Below are 18210 nucleotides of genomic sequence, written 5' to 3' on the forward strand. Positions count from 1 at the left end.
AGGAGAAATCGCGACCAATGATATAAAAGGAATTGTAAACGATTAAGGAAGCCACTGACCACCGGATGTGTTTTGTTTCCGGATGTAATAACGTTTATACGTTTTTAATCACTTGCTTTGGTCAATATTTCATCCCCATGCTTAAAGCACTATTTATGAGGATGATCCTATCGCAAGCCAATTCAAGTCGCATCCTATTGCTACCTAATAGTTTCAAATAGTATTGTCATTAAAATTACTTTTCACAACCACTCTCTCGGCTGTTTGATTCTTTGATTTAGACATAAGAGCATGAAACGTATCAATATTTAAGCCCACACGTTAGGTTTAACCAATCTCGGGCATTACAGTACCTGTTGAAATGTGCGACACAGAATTATGAATAATCATGAATAATCGTAGCATATCCGAAATGAAAAGCGCACCGGGTGTGGAACCATGCGCGCTTCAGTGAACGTTGGGCTACTGATGCTTGGTAAGAAAGCAGTCTTCTATCTTATGATGCAAAAACAATGATATGCCAGTTACTTGTGTCTTACGTACAGTGCAGAATTCCTGAAAACTGCCACAGAAAACATTCTCGGGCTGAACTAGGATTTAAGAATCGCCCGTATGGAACGCCATGTTAACCTTATTCAATAATTACAGATATCTTCAATTTAATTCGAGAAATCTGTAATTAACTTCAGATTTCTCGAATAAAATTTCAGAGATCTTAAATTATTTCAGATATCTTTAATTCAATTTGAGATATCAGAAATTTCGTTTTGATATCTTTAATTTATTTAAGATATCTCAAATTGATTTTAAGATATCAAGAAATAAATTAAAGATACCAAGAAGGGAAACCTGATTAAAGATATCTCGAATTGAACTCGATATAAAAATAAAAAAATTGAATTCGAGATATCAAGAAAAGAATTCGAGATATCAAGAAAAGAATTCGAGATAAACAAATTTGAAATAAAGATATCCAAAATTGTATTCGAGTTATCAAGAATTCGAATTAGAGATATCCAAAGTTGAATTCGAGATATCAACAAACATATCCGTCACATTTCTAGAAATCCAGCTTATGAATTTTCCTTTGGTTTCCGTAATTTCACCTATATCAAGAAGATCTTTAAAATATTACTTAACTCATCGATTGTCCTTACAATCAGAAAATGTAATTGAAAGTACTGCTAAGATTACTTATTCGCGTTCGAGCAGTTATGAGGAAAAAGTCACTTGTACCGGAAACAGAATTTTGGATATCTCGAATTCGAATTCTGGATATATATCTCTAATTGTATTCACGATATCTCTAATTCAATTTTGGATATCTCTAAATCGAATTTTTGATATCTCGATTCAATTTCTGATATCTCGAATATGCTTTAATATTGATATCTGAAAATTAATACGGGATATCTGAAAAATGAATTAGAGATATCCGTAATTATTGAATTAGTGTTAAATGGCGTTCCATACGCGCGCAAGATATTTGTACATGTCTTTATTTTAGCATCCTCCATTGAAGTAAAACGGTGTAAACTAGATATGTTTTCTCCCTTGCTGTTTCTATTTTATTTATTTATGATTTTGTTGACTTATAAATATATATATTTATCCTATTTGGTGTTGGTGTTAGGTTCGACGAACTGCTTTGTCGTATTGTTTGAGATGGCGAACAAAACTTTTTTTTTTGTAATACAGAAAAGGACCCGCAATCGTAGGATAAAAGAAGAATTTATGTATAGTTTAGACGTTTATTCCGAGTTCATGGCGCGGAACTAGTAACAAATCTCTGATAAGTATCGAGTTATCACCGTAACCACTCACGCGTAAAATGACATAGGATGCGCGCATGTTTCAATGCGCGCATCGTATTTGAACGTGTACGCAGTTATTTGCGCGTATGAAGAGGCGATCAGCTTGAAAATGTGAGCATTGTACAAATATTTCAGACCAAGCTGTATTGCAGTGTGAAAGCTCAGAGACAATTTCGGAAACACTTAAAAGGCAGACATTTCGATACTATTTTCTATGATGATGAAAGACAAAACTAATTATTGGTAAGTATATGTTACTGTTTAATTTCCCACAAGTTTCTCCAGTTTGGTCACTTGAATTAAAACCATTGTTTGTTTGTTTTTTTCTTTTGCCCATCGTAAATGTGGCTAGCAATTTTGTGGAGCAGTCTACAAGTAAGAAAATAAGTGAAGAAAAGAAAAGAAAAAAAGTTTCATGAGATAGAAAAATCATCGTAGCCTAACAGTGACCTCAGACTGTTAGGGTAGGCTAACCCTTCACACCCACAACGTTGCCATTCAATCAATAATGATATCAATAATAATAATACAAAAATTACACAAGCGACAGTAGGCTAATCAAATTCACCTTTCAACGTATGTACAGCAGTATACCGAGCCTATGCCTATATCAGATTTTTTATTTTGTTTTTATGATAGCATGGTTTAGCCTAGGATAAATATACAGTTTTCTCTTTCCCTTTTTTTTCAGCGACGATGAGAACGAACAGATGATGGCTGTTCCTTGTCATCCTGCGCCATATATGGTGACCGACCATCCACAACCATCAATGACAGTTTATCCAGTGACTCATATACCCCAACAATTCGCGCCGATACCACAACTATTTCCGTCCAACTCACAAAGCACGCTTACGCCCACTGTTGAGCCATTTTACCCTTCCTTGCATGTTTACATGCACCCTGCCACGGCACCATCAAACACCATGCAAACAATATCAAACACCAGTTTCACGCCCAGTACAACCAGCCTCGGTCCTCATTGCACCCCCGTTTCAACGGCGAGCCTGGTCCCGGACCAAGAGAGAAGAATACTCTCCTTGGAGAAGCAACTCAAAGAGGCGGTGAAAGAGCTGACATTCTTTGGAGACCGAAATTGGCGCATGGAAGCCTACATTGACTGTTTGGTGCACACGTTAAGGAAAATGGACGTTACAACTGTGATTGACCTAAATCAAAAGATGGTGAGAGAAAATTCTTCAACATTACTAGATAAATATCACTCTCATTCAATATAAAAACTATTATATGTGGCAGCTGAGTGACAAAACTAAAGAAAGAGATGGGAGTCACATGTATGTCACTCTCTGTAGTTATTATCCCGCTGTCGGTCGGTATGTTTATCTGTCTGTCTGTATATCTGTGCGATGAACGTCACAGTGTTTGTATTTTGTTCTCATACGCCCGTTTGTTCATCTGCCGTAAAGAATTAGAGGGCAGTCTCATACTTAAAAGCAGGTCAACACGGTACCACCAACTAATCTGTTGCTGCAGTGAGGACGCAAAATGTCCAGATTATGTTTTCGCAATTTTAATCGCTTATACGCCAGACTACTCTTTAATAAGACTTTAGAATGGCCTCTATGAAATGAGCAACTAAGAAAGGCAACACGAACTAATATACAAACTTCAAATTAAAATTCGTGTTTTTTGCATGACTTCACGAAACTTGATTAGTGATCTTGAAAAATGTCATCGTATTTTAAAATGATCCTTGGAATGCTAACCTTGATGGAAACATCCGAAACATGATTTAGCAACATGATCAAATGAGATCTCTTTTCTATTCTAGGTGAGGATGGAAGTAATTGCAACCAACTAGGCTAATTAATAAGACCTGTAAATATCATTTATGACATTTATCGTCGAGAACAGACCTGCTATATTAATAAATGTTAAGCGTGACAACTCTTGTACAACCTTTGGCGTGATACATGCAGCGAATGAAGGATATTTTTTTATGTTTGCAATAATTGATTAATTATTGAAGCAGTTAAAAATGATTGGATTTATCTTAGTCAATGATAAGATTAACCTTATTTCAAATGAGGGTAATACTTTTTTTGCAGAAGAAAGAGAGAAAGAGAAAGAAAAAAGAGATAAAAATGAAGATGGAGAAAAAAGTGATAAAAGAGTACCATCCCTGATTTCTTTTTCCTGACAGTTACTCTAACATCCACCAGATCTTAATAACGGAAGAGCATGTAAAATATGTGAATATATGCTTATATGTCAAAGATAATAATAATTTATTACAAACTTCCCCATTGAATAGTGTAGTAGCTACTACGAGAGTCGATCGTACCAAAAAGCACGGAGGGGAAAACAAAATACAACAACCCCCTCCTCCCCCATCCCCCAACAACAATAGAATTATAACGTGTTGTTTGCTATTGGAAAAAGCCTTCGACAACCACGATACAAAATGTCTACTCTCAGATTGGTAGTGCAGTACAGCTCCTTAAAGAGGGCGATATTGACAAACTTTCTTGCGTAGAGTTTGAATGTTCCGTTTATGAATGTGGGGGATCCTGTAGCACTAATTGTTTTGGGTGCGGGAGGGCAGATTGGGTGGCGGGGGGGGGGGGGAGTGTTTGTGAAGATGAATATAAATGAGTTTTCAATGGCAGTCACTAAAATATTTGTAGGTATAATTCCTGATTTATTTTAAGTTATTCAAACAACAACATATAGAAACATAGCTAGTAAATTACAGACGATGTTTGTGAAAGGGCGAACCTTTAGACTATAGCACGGGATTAAATCATGTGAAAGCATTTCTATCTCTTTGCTACCCTCACTGTACATGTAAGATGTTTTCCCAAACAATTACTTGTTTTCGGAACTACACATGACATTTGAGCTATTTCATGCTTAAGGCAAGCTTACATAATGCGTTTGTCATCACATGTGTCGGTATAGACCTATAACAGTGCGTACGCGCGAATATTGCTGTAGTAGGCTACACTATAAACATACTAGACTTGTTTACATGAGTAAATGTCCTTAGCCTTTCAATTTTTCACAGTTCTCTCCAATCGACCCCGTGCCGTCTCTGTCTCTTCGAGTCTTTGTAACCAATGATATGCATGCTCCTAGATTTATTACCTCCATGGGCCATGCAAGAGGCAAATCATTCACGCATTCTGTGTCCTCTTCATCTTTCACTTTCAGCTTCCTCTGTCATTATTCCACGTGAAAGCTAAAGCCGGATTTCACTTAGGTTCCTTTAACCAATTACCTCGACGGACTGTATGGAGTTACAGCAAGGAAGGCACAAGACCACCTAATATCGATCTTAGTGGTACTCACGTGGTCAAGAATGAACCAATCAGCAAGACGGGGTTGTTGAGGAGCCTCGAAGGTAAAATGGTTTATGTTGATGTTTAATCTTAACACCTCAAGAATGGGTGACATACAGCACATATGCACTCAATGACGTATATATGTGTGTTACTCGGGTATATATCGGTGAATAAAATCCCCATTTCAACGAACCAGTGTGGTTTACTCCATCAAACAGCGGTATCGGGGGGGGGGGGGGCGTGGACGGGTTGGGAGGGGGTCGTTGGAAATATGTATCAAGAATAATTATATTCAAATATGGGGGCTCTTCGCATTAACCATCTATGCCCAAATCGATTGTCACAAATTCGTGATAATGTTGGTCCATTCATAAGGCACGTACAGTTTTCCGTGCTGCGAACGTTTAACCACTACATGTTGCCGCGTCCTCCTTCTATATGCCATGAATGCGAGCTTTTTCATTCATTCTTTTTCATTGTTCTTATTATTTTCTTCTTCTCATCGAAGAATAAAGGCAAAATTGTTTATTAAATTGGAGCTTCATATAGATTGCAATATTTTCTTTACATTCAAAGTTGAGATATTTCGATGACATTTATCGATTGAAATCTGCGGTTTAATTTCAATCTCGTGAGAGCAATCGGCCTGCCATAGAAGGTGTCAGTAATTGTGAGGTTAATTAGATGACTGGTCATAAAGTAGTCAGCTCCTCGTGTCAAAGGCGCAATCGCATATATACTTCTCCAAGTAGTTCGCTTAGTACGAAATGTGAAAGAAGTTTCTTCATCACAAACTATCACCAAAAAAAAAAAAAAATGTTATCCGTAATACACGAATTTCGGAACAAGTTGCTCCAGATTATTGTCATTTCATCAGATGCAGCTAAATAATATTCATTTGATAAAGTATACCACTCTTTTTTTTACAAAATAGAAAATAATTAAATGGAATGACAGACAGACAGACAGAGAGACTTCTCACATCAACGCTCCTCTCCTGTTTCTATATACTGTATACAGTAGATACCGTGTATGGGATTTGCACGCAGCTGAGTCAAAAGTCGGTTTTATTTGCAAAAAAATGACAATTCCTTACCTAAGTTTCCTAGCCACGTTACGATGACCATATAACTGTAATGAAACGTCAGGGCTATATGCTCACAGCCTCCCTCTCGGTATGAATTAAGAAACCTAAATTGTATAGTTGTGCACCTGTATGATGATAATATAATCCTGAGCGTATTCGATGATATGGATATTTGGAGGCGGGGGATGGGGGGTGGGTAGGGGGTAGGTGGTAGCTATTTGAATGAAGAAAAGCATCAATTATAATTAGTGGGTGGGTGTGAGAAGGGAGGGGAGTGGGGGGGGGGAGGGAGGTATTGACAATCTAAAATAATACAAATATACCTGATCTTTCTTTGAAAGGTAAAGAATATAGTATCTCCGATAGTATCTCCGGTTAACCCTCTCCGCCTATATTTGGCCCGAGTATTTTGAGTCTTCATTACTGACAGAACAGCTGATGGCGTTCAATACTATAAACAACATTCGATTGATAATGTTCGCACGTGACTTTTCCTTCAAAAATCCATTTGCCTTTAAGCGACAACAAATCACGAATTGTAATGCCCAAAGCCGATAAGCAAATCGTTGGTGTGTATTTAATGATGATTGGCAATACACTTAGCGAGTGTGAAGTTTGTACTAAACCCTTTGGGCAAAAGAAGTTAACAGCAGACGAAATTAGGCATTAAACAGTGTACCATTAATGGACGTTGATGTTGCTGAGCACGTATAGACCTATGTACACATAAACTTACTCGCTATAAAATCTTGCACACAGTTAACACTTTCAAATTATCAAGACGACTTCGAATTATTGTTTATATTATATTTTCTTCTCAACAATTATGTCAAGGTATTTGGTCTTGGACTTAAATCTTATAAGTTCTTAACGTCGTGTTGTAGTGCATGAAATATTTCATTGTTTTTCTTTTTAGATGATATATATATATATATAATATACATATATATAATATATATATAATACATATATATAATATATAATATATATATATATAATATATATATATATAATATATATATATATATATATATATTTAGATCGGCTTTGAATGAAACAAATTATCTCAATTAATATTAAATTCTTTATTAAACCGTGATAAATAAAGTCTATAGAAATAAATTATTACTCCACGTTAAAAATTGCATGGATATGTCTCCCTAAATAACCTTAGGTATATATACTCCCCTGGAGTGTGTGAGTTTATATACTTGCATGTAGGCCTAGACTAAAAGTCACCTGACTAAGGGTGGCGTCAGAACCGTGGGTCATTGTTTGCATTCCAGCTCATCGTAATAATCCAGGGATTACATCTCCCTAATATACCATCAGAGATTTCATGTCATCGGCTAAAAGGCCTTTTGTTATTAGGATAAACAACCCTGCATGACGAAAAGAATCTCACTAAATTACAAATGGTTAGTTAATATATCCGTGGTCAATGTTAGCCTGAGACTATATATATATATATATATTCTTGTTACCTTTACTGGGAATCTTGAAAGCATGACGGAGAGGGGAACTTGAGGGAAGATTAGATCGAAGTGCCTGGTTCAACCAATTAGTAAATGGTCTTGGGATCAATATTATAATCAGATTTACCATACTATAAGAATATGAGCATGGTGATGGCGTATCTAGATGAAGTGGTTCCAAATCTGATGAATTTTAGCGCATTAAATCATTCCTTTTCTCCGTTCGACGTATAATGACGTCAGAGGGGTTCGTCGTTATACAAAAGGATTTCTATGCAATAATTACCTACAAACATCTTGTCTGCAGGGTAGGCCTAGAAAAGGATTTCTCGACTTGTAGTGAGTGACATAAAATATGAAAGGTCATCGGCATACATCGCCTTCAAAAGTTAAGCATTTTGAAAAATTGCTCAACCCTTCCACCAAAGTATTTTCTAAAGGTTATTCCCTGACATTATTGAGTGTGGAATTAGTGTTACTATAGTGATGGTTTAACCGAGGGAAAAAGTTTTGAGAATGGCGGGAAAATACCTGACAGTGGAACCTGAACATGACTCCACCCCCCTTTTTTGTTTTGAATTTGTAGCATATTTTGGCGAATGTTGAAGCCTTCAATTTTTAAACCATTAAAGGCAACTGTAAGATTCTGTATTAACTAAAACCTGCATTATGTAGGACCTTTAACGTCTTTATATTATACTAAACACAGGAGATATGTTTATACTTCTATAGCCAAATCATAAAATCTGGTTATTGAGGGAGGGGAAGATATGTTGGGGGGGGGGGGGTTACTTTGAAACTTGAGAAAGAATCATTTCTCTGTTATTAATGTGCTGTCAGTATATGGTGTTCGTCAACTAGTGCAGAAAATGTACATGTTTTCCAAAGAGTAAACTTAAACCAGCGGAATAGTCCTTTAAGTCAGACAGAGCCTTGATTGTACCTTGTTTCAAGTTTTATTTGAAAATTGACCAGTCTATCATTTCCGCAGCAAAGGTTGCTGGGAATAATCTGTGCCGTACTCTTTGTTAGAGAATACCTAAACTGCAGTATATACACTGCAGTGCATATGACATCCACAGCTCTGAAGCCTGCAGGCGTATAACATGTGGCACGATATATTGCGATAAATTTTTAATCTTACCCAGGTGCGTATCCAGGGGGGGGGCGTTGGGGGCGCGCGCCCCCCGGGTAAGAAAAAGAGGAGAGAAAAAAAAAGAAGAAAAAAGGAAAAAAGAGGGGAAAAAAGAAGAGAAGGAGAGGAAGGAAGAGAAAAGAAAAAGAAGAAAGAGAGAAAAAGGAGAAAAAGAGGGAGTAAAAGAAAAACGCCAAGACACCGGGAAGAGAAAGAGGAACAGTGACATCATTACAGCGCTGAAGGGTAGCCAGTGACGGATCAATGATTTCGTAAAAGTTTGACTCACCCTACCCCTTACACCGACAACTCCATTTTTTGACGTTTCCATTTTCCTCTCTCACTAATGATCTATATATATACTATATATGGTCTATCATAACGCGTGTGTAGAATTGTGCTATCAAACCAACTGTGGCTGGTCTCGAACTCGATCGTGTCGTTGGGGAACATGACGATTTTTGGGATGGGGGCGACCACCCGCCCCCCCCCCATTCAGCATTGTTTTAAATGATATCGCTAAGTAATTTCAAAATAGAAAGTGCTTAGATGCAACTTACAAGGCCTGGGAAGTGTCCTTTCCAGCGATCTGGGAGACATTTTCGGCCAAAATTTTCTTGTACGTTTCGCGCCAACCTGTGGTGGCGCTACGCTGAGATAATTTGCCTACAGGCTTCGCCCTCCCTTGGCAAATTCCTCGCTACGCGCCTGTTCGAATTTGTGACGCAAACAGCAGATATCACATCATATCAGTGAGCATGAAAATGGCGTTCCAGGATGAAAAGCCTCAAAACTGTCCGACTTGCCTAAAAAAATAACCCAAAATTTCCGCGCGCTTCGCGCGCGTTCAACGTGTTAATGTCAATATCATATAAGCAAGCATCGGTTAATACATCGCATGCCATCATGTACCGTACGGTCCGTTCAAATTGCGCAGTATACCGCGGGATGCTAATGTAAACAACGACATGTCTCATGTAGATGTTTAAAAAGCATGGAGGTCCAATTATGTCAAAACTCTCTTTTACATTAGTAATGGCGAATTAGGGGCTGCACCCCCGCCGCGCAGTGGCGGAGCGTCCATACGGTCAGGGGGCGCATGCCCCCCCCCTGACGGACTCAAATGGACTGCTGGCGCCTTTTTCAGCTCTTTACCACTTTTTACTTATTCGTGATTATTGACTTTTTTATTGCGCTCTCATCTACTTATTGACATTTGTCACATTTTGTTGGTGTAATTTGGAGATGACACCTATTTATTCTTCGTTTATCTGCAAATTAGCCAGGCCCGGAAAAGGTCATTTCCGGCGATCTAGGGAGTATCTTTACTCAAAAATTTTCTGTACGCTACGCGCCAACCAGTGGTGGCGCTCCGCTTAGATAGTGTTGAAAGCGCCCCTACAGACCATTCTCGCTCCTCCCGACCAATACCCCTAGCTCCGCCACTTCCGCCGCGCCTCCTACGCCTATGTGTATAGTGTTCGGTTTCGGAAATATCTGCTATTTTTTCATTTCCTTCAACCAAGTTTTATAATAGCCGTTATAACAGGTTTTAATATTTGTACACCAATAAATTAACTGTGTCTGAATTTTCGAAAATTTCTGACCAACATTCTGCATCACACTTCCCTCTACTCGTGCAATTTTGACCAGTCTGTTAGGGGTTCAAGGAAGTTTTTCTATATTGGTTGTCCATAGATGAAATTTTGTACAACATTATGGGTATGTTTTCAAGTGAGTTTTTTCACGAGAAATGTGAATTTTCAAATTCGGAACAAATATGGGGCTTAAAACCTTGAAAAGTGGGGCTGACGGGTATTGTTGGCCGTGACGTAGAATCACCTACAAAAGCAAAGACCCACAGGAGATGCGATCAGGTCGAACATGATGTGTGCCGGGTTGACAATCTTCAAAAAGGTTATGGATGGAAAAAAAAAAAACTATTAGGAAATACTTGGTTCTCAGGCAAAAAGTGTACATCTGGTTGGTCATTTCAAGCCCGAGAAGTGCCGTTTCCGGTTATCTGGGGGGTATCAAAATAAGAAATTTTCTTGTACGCTGCGCGCCAACCGATGGTGGCGCTCCGCTTAGATAGTAATTCGCGCCCCCCGGGTTTGAAAATCCTGGATACGCGCCTGTTACCCTTCCACGATCATTCACCACAAATAAAATAGACCTGCTCAATTCAATCTTCTCGTTTACCATATACTTGAATAATTCTAATGACAATTTTCCTTTTCCAGCTACGATATGTAATTCAAAATTGTACAGTGCCCTGTCCCAGTGGTAATTATGTAGATAATATATCAAACTGGTCATTTGGATGAGTTAATGAATATATTTTACGCATCGACACCTTTTATCCCCCCGCGTAGAGGGGCCTGTAGGAAAGTTTATATTCAGCACAGAGGCTATAGTATATATATGTATACTGCAGTTTATACTAACTCAACATTTAAGTGCTTTAACATAACATTTTTGATACCATACATAATCATACACCCTATATATTTGATCGGTGTCGAAATAATGTATCTCGAGAAACGATGAAACTAAACAGGACGCACGGTATACGGGTGGGGTGGGGTTTAGGTGGGACTGAAAGTTAAGATACATCGGGTCTATATGTGGCATTTTCTGAACCCGTATCACACTGCGTAATATACAATTCAGCAGCGAGTTGAAGCGTGCGTTCGACGTCACGCTTGTATAACCGGGTTGAATTAGTTGAATTGGAAGAATATTTGACTGTACGGAACAGTGGAATCTAGTAGTTAATGGTTTTAATTTCGCAATTAAGTTTCTAGGACATTAGCGTCAGTCAGAGAGACTATACGAGAGGAGGTATGAAGCATTGAACAGTCATAAACTTACTGAGTATGCGTGGATTGTGCTGGGTTTGCTTGATCTGTCCTGCTTACAAAAAGCTGCCGCGGTTCACACTTGAATATACTTTAAGACTCCCCATGCATGAAGTAGTAGAACCTAAAAGCATTTGGCTGAACGATGCATATCATTATCTGAATTGTCCACTAAATACAATAACGACAAGAGTCACTGGATGGTTACCATCGAAGGAGAATATACAGCTTCATGTATAGTTTACAGTAAATGTTGATGCATGCATGCGTGCAGGTCAGTGTTATATCATAATTGCGATACGCGCATTGCGCTATATAATTTCAGCAACTATATTTGTAAGGAAAACTTTCCGCAAATGCATGTGCAACCTGTTGCTCTATTATAAAGTATCGCATTGAATTACTAAATAACATAATCACATTCAAAATGTTAAGTCAATTTGAATTGAAGATTAATTCCAATAACTGCAGTACAAAGTAATCAGTGTAGCCTATACTTAACGAATGTAATATTAAATACTTCTCTTGGTGGGAAAATGCAATCCTGAGTCATAAACCCTGGACAAGACTTGGCCCCGATTTGTTTTATATATTTGTGTATGTAAAGTATAGTTTACCTTCCTGAATCCTCTTCGGAATTCGTGTTACATATGTACGTTATAAATATTAATGCTTGTTTCTTATGAAGCGTGTAACACGAAGCACCTGATTTGATATTTATGCAGCAGACTATCTGTATAATTTACCATTAAGTGCACGCACATCATTCAACATAATTATTATATACCACGGGATTACAAAAGTCAACCATGGCAGTTGCTTTTAACCATGCAGTATATAGGAAACGGTTATCGAAGGATGTAATTTATTGTAACATTCAGACAATCAGACGACATAACATGCATTAAATTTCCCGATGTTGTATGTTTGCTTCTTGCGATAGATAGAGAAAAGACCCAATTAACCGTTGAATAAATTTGTCATATATCATTTCACACAGACTAATTTTGACTTCTGACTGCTACACTCATGCATGCAACCATTTGTTATAGAGAACAATTGTTGATTCGATGCATCAGACGGATGTCTCAGTGAGTTCAATATATAAGCTTACTAAAGAAAAGAAAACCTTATCCCAGCAGCTGTGAGCATCTATTTCAAGTTAATAATAAGTCTTAAGTTTTACGACTGACTTTTAGTGCGAGTACAGATCTTGAGTGAGAGAACAAGTTACATTTCTCTCGATGTGATTACAAAACTAAAAGCACTCTAGTACCAGGACATAATTTTGTACTAGTTCAAATGTTCCTCGGTATATTGAGTAGGCCTAGAGTACCAGCTCGGGTACAATCCAACAAATTGTCGAGTATGAGGACAGGTAAATATGCAAGAGTATACGAGAATAAGCGCGGTCTCACTATAAGTCTGTTTGACGATTATTGTACAGCCTAAACGAAAGAAGAGACTCAAAATATGTATTTTTGACTATTCAAGAAACTTCCGCAAAATTCGGAAATGAGTCCAATTGGATATGCGCCCCCCCCCCCTTAATAATAACCCAATTCTCACATTTGATGGTAATTCTAGTCTCCATTAAAGTTAAGATGATAGAAAATAATGTCCGGAATGTGATACCAAAAGTAGGCTAGGTCTAGCTAAACGTCCGCTATGAAGGGTGTTGCATGTATGTCGTTCGACCAAGTGATGATGTTTGTTTTGCCAAAAAAAAAATATATATATATAGAAAGGGGAAATTAAGTTGACATATCCATATACTGTAAAGATATTAGTAACATATGTTTATGTTGATGCATCATGCATTCGCTTGCTGGGGATTAAGCCATCTAAAACAGTTATAACTTCTCTAATTCGTTGAATGTGTACACGCCAGTTTTACAACATTGGATTTTTTAAAAATCTTTAAACCATCTACAGCAACAGAGTGGGTAACCAATCTAGCGTATTATATAGCACATTTTAAGCTGACGATCCTGACGCTAAATTTTACAGTCTTATCCGCTTCCAGCATATAAATTTATGGAGATGATATTCAGGTAAGTAAACACGCATTGTGTTTATTATACCTTAAGCGTCACGAGTAGTGTCCTTGTTATTATCGAACTAAATAAATAATGGGAAACAAGGAGCGGTAAATTTCGGGAGTAGAGACAGAAACAAATATTGGTGAGATTGGTTTTATGTTACTCCTCTGATGAAAAACAAAAAGCAAGGAAGTTATCAACCAGATGAAGAAAAGAAAAAGTAAAGATGAAGAAGAACGAACAAGGTGTCTGTTTTCATTAATCTCAGCTGAAGATAATGCAGACCTAACTCTCCTTTTTAACTAAACAGTGAAATAATATCCACGTATTTGTCATAAGTCATTGTGAGAAGAGAAGCTTGTTTCGACTAAACAGTGTATTCAATGTGAACAATATTTCTACCTTTACATAAACAAAAATGGCAAGAACATGTTTCACAAAGTGATGTAGTCGATTGTGATAATTATCACAGATATAGTTTGGTCATATGATAAAAAAAAGGGGAATAGTTTCTGAAACTATTTTTCATTCGTTTGGTTATATATATATATATATATATATAGGCTATATATATAGGCTATATATAGGCTATATATATATAGGCTATATATATATATATATATAGGCTATATATATATATATATATATATATATATATATATATATATATATATATATATAAATATATATATATAATCAAACGATCAAACGAATGAAAAAAAGTTATATAACTTTTATATATATATATATATATATATATATATATATATATATATATAAATATATATATATATAACTATGGATCCTACCTTAGGTCGACTGTTACATTGACTTACACACTAAATTTAATCTAACCCGAACCCTTTTTTCTAACCCTAACCCTGAACCGACCCTAACCAAAACTTTGAAATGAACGTTTTAGAGGACGGAGAACATTATAAAGCTATTTGCGACAATAAAAAAGTGTCTTAAAATGGTAGTGAAAACATTAGGTCGACACTGAAATGTCGACCTAAGGTACACTGTTGACCTAAGGTACACTTTTTTACCATAAACTGTCGACCTAAGGTACATATTATGCTTATATATATATATATATATATATATATATATATATATATATATATATATGTGTGTGTGTGTGTGTGTTTGTGTGTGTATATATATATATATATATATATATATATATATATATATTTCTTCTTCTTCTATATTATTATATGTTGTTGTTGTTCTTCTTCTTCTTTACTCATCTGGTTTATGTATCAAAAAAGGCGAATCTCTAAAGTCCTAAATAAATATACCATGTCTTATGCAGACGTCAGGTTCGTGATTGTGGGCAGTTCTCTTATATTAGATTACACACATGTGCGAACTATTGCCGCCCTTGAGTTAACAATAAATGAATATTTTGCTATGGTTATGAATGGTATCTTACTAGATTGCTAATCATTATGACCACTTATGAATACATTAACCATCTCAATTTCATAAAAAACTCTTACCGTAGAATTGTGAGTGTTTGCAATTTGCCAAATGAGCATTTGTAAAATATGTCGTGTGTTTTGGGTTTGTTAGTTCAAAAGAGCGGGATAGTAAAGTATATATATATATATATATATATATATATATATATATATATATATATATATATATATATATATATATATATATATATATATATATATATATATATATATATATATATATATATATATATATTTATTTTCCATGGGAATCTAGACTTGTTGCTTTAAAGGGATGAAATATGAATGCAAAAAATTGGTTTCTGAAGATAATATCCATTGCAAAGTGTATGTTGTCTTTTGTGTTCTTGCGTTAGATAGTTTCCAGATAGTTATAAGGTATAGTCTTTTAACTTAGTAAATCAAACTGATGATTGATATTAACATCAACACATCAAATAGGTACAGAGAGATACGTATAATGATAGTAATGCGTACTTAATACTTTTTTTCCCTTTTTTTAGTTCTAAACTCGTTTATTATCCGTTTTTATAATTTTATACAACAATAGTTACAATCTTAATAGGACATAACGAACATAATAATTCTCTTTTTTGCTTCTGTCAATGTCGCACAATAATACAAACATATATGTGACAAACATAGTAGCCTTTCTTTCTTACTTCAACGCAATACATATAATCTGCTGTACCTTTATGTAATGAACATAATTGAATGGAAGGGGAGGAGCAAATTAATTAAACAGAAAGGGACTGTTCTTAAAAGCTATCTCATAGTCATTGAAAGAAAAATGCTTAGGGCTACCACCGCTAGCGATGTTCTTTTCGACTTGCAGGAGGAACTTAAACTTGTACAGAAACTCATGTAAACTAGGGGGCTCAGAGGTCAACTTTTTACTGAAGATATAATACTTCAGATGCCAGATTAAGAAATTATATGGATGCCGTTGAATTAATTTATAACCAAACAAGAGATCCTGCTTTGAAAAGACAAACCTAAAATACTTTGCTATATATCCAGAATAAAGCTGCAGATTACATCACAACACCAGAACACTTAATAGTTAATACTGAATAGTCTTTTTTAATCATTATGAAATTTTCCACATTACCTATATTATATAAAATAATAATAATAATTATACTCTGTCAAATAGGAATACTTACTGTCATTAAGGATTTGTGGCATGAAAGAAGAATTAGATTTCTGTAACTGCTTTCTTATATACAGAAATACCCCCTTCCCCCTCACCCACATTTGGCGCTCTTTTATATTCGATACAGTCTAATATCAGGAAAAAAAAGAAGTTATTTCTCGTTCTTTGCGTGATGTTTATTAATTCTCTCAAATAAAAGATGTTAGTACAGTACCAGTGTACCGAAGCATCGTATGGACAATATTGTCAACTAAAGGCAGTGTTTTTACCAACCCACGGTCGTTAAATATGTCACGTGATCAATGACCAAGCTAATAAAACGACTTATATCACCATATTGTATACTCTCGGATATAAAATGCAACCACAAAGGCATTCTGATTACTCAATTCCCGAACAAAATTGGATAAATACTCCGTCTTTTCATTGTAACTGAGTGTTATCAAAATTATGCCCCAATATGATGTGAAAATTCAAGGTTCTTGTTCAATGCAGTTTAGTTTTGGTTATGTAAAAGACCAGAATATTTTCCTGCTTTGTTGATCTTGTTATGGAAAACGCAAAACGCAAAGCGAAAACGCAACACGTAAATGTAAACGCAAAAAGAAGTATAAAAAATAACTCCTATTTTAAATATTGTGCAGTTGGGAAAATATCTATACTTGCCAGTATATATAGTGTATTTTTCTAGACAGTGTATATTCAATATTTTGTGCATGCCTGCATCCATTGGTGAAAGTTTGCCCCAGTCTGCCCCAGGGGTTTATTTGTCATGTGATGCTTGAAAAATCTGTAACAAATTTCTCGCGTTTTGAGAAGTTACCCTAAGTTTGGTAATATTTTTCACCGTGTCGACTATATGAAATAACGGTTGGACTCATGCCTACTTCAATTGCTGATATGAATATATATATATATATATATATATATATATATATATATATATATATATATTTATGCTCGTACACTAATTGGTGTCCTTTAACACACTATGACAGCAGCGTATGTCCACAAGCAGAAAATAAAAAAAACATGATTATCTGTAAATATTAGCTTAAAAAAAGCAAAATGCCTGTGCTTGTAGCCCGTTGCTATGGGTTACCAGTCCCTTACTGTATTAGTTTTCTTTTCTTTTGTTGACAGAGGAATATTTTGTTACACCCTTTCTTAAAATGACGTATTGATTGAGGTTTGACAAATTTCCATGCAATACCAGTCAAATATACATAAATAATATAACCCTATGAAATGCAGCTGTTTAGCTTGCCTTATCCAATTATTCAAATGATAAAAAAAAAAAATACAGTCCAAACTTTGGAAAATTTCCGATGTTATTGATATTAATTTTTTAAATGTGTCTTGGCGACAAAAATTATTAATAAGAATTCCGAAATCTATTGAAGTAATAAACTTGTTTATTTTTAAAGGTTCATTTGATGGAAATATTTCGAGTGTGTGTCTTTGATAAATCAGTTTTAATCTCGTTTTACGTAACACTCAATTGGAGACGGTTAAAGTAAGAAAAATGTTACCACAAATCCATCAGCTGCTTTAAGACAATGAAAATAAAAAGTCACAGATATAGACAGTTTATTACAATAAAAAATAGCAAGATATAAAACAAAAGCCTCTCAATTTGACGTCTTGATAATGCGTCGTACAGTCATTGATAATGCGTCGTACAGTCATAAAGGCAAAATCTGTGCTAATAAAGTTCTTCTGGGATATGAAGAGATGTATCTTGTAAATATGTCCCTACTATTTTTTTTTTTTTTTACGGCACGGAAGATTTTTATTTCGTAGTCCTGTTGAGTAGATGGCAGGATACCACACCACGACACTGGCGCC

At 35.8% G+C, this 18210-nt stretch overlaps 2 protein-coding genes across 2 annotated transcripts in view; one reads left to right on the top strand and one right to left on the bottom strand.

Moving 5' to 3' along the window:
- The window catches only part of LOC139978597 (death-associated protein kinase 1-like), a 90828-nt gene that overhangs the window by 70122 nt on the left and 2496 nt on the right, over positions 1 to 18210 (bottom strand). The gene's annotated exons all lie outside the window — the stretch shown is intronic.
- LOC139978605 (uncharacterized) overlaps positions 1920 to 18210 on the top strand; it is a 38731-nt gene continuing 22440 nt past the window's right edge. Inside the window, exons 1-3 of the mRNA XM_071988951.1 lie at positions 1920 to 2057; positions 2506 to 2998; positions 4989 to 5178. Of these exons, the coding sequence (XP_071845052.1) occupies positions 2029 to 2057; positions 2506 to 2998; positions 4989 to 5178 (712 nt within the window). The 5' untranslated portion in view covers positions 1920 to 2028. The remainder of the gene's footprint in view (positions 2058 to 2505; positions 2999 to 4988; positions 5179 to 18210) is intronic.

This window comes from Apostichopus japonicus, chromosome 13, assembly GCF_037975245.1.
Source record: "Apostichopus japonicus isolate 1M-3 chromosome 13, ASM3797524v1, whole genome shotgun sequence".
NCBI classification, from domain to species: Eukaryota; Metazoa; Echinodermata; class Holothuroidea; order Aspidochirotida; family Stichopodidae; genus Apostichopus; species Apostichopus japonicus.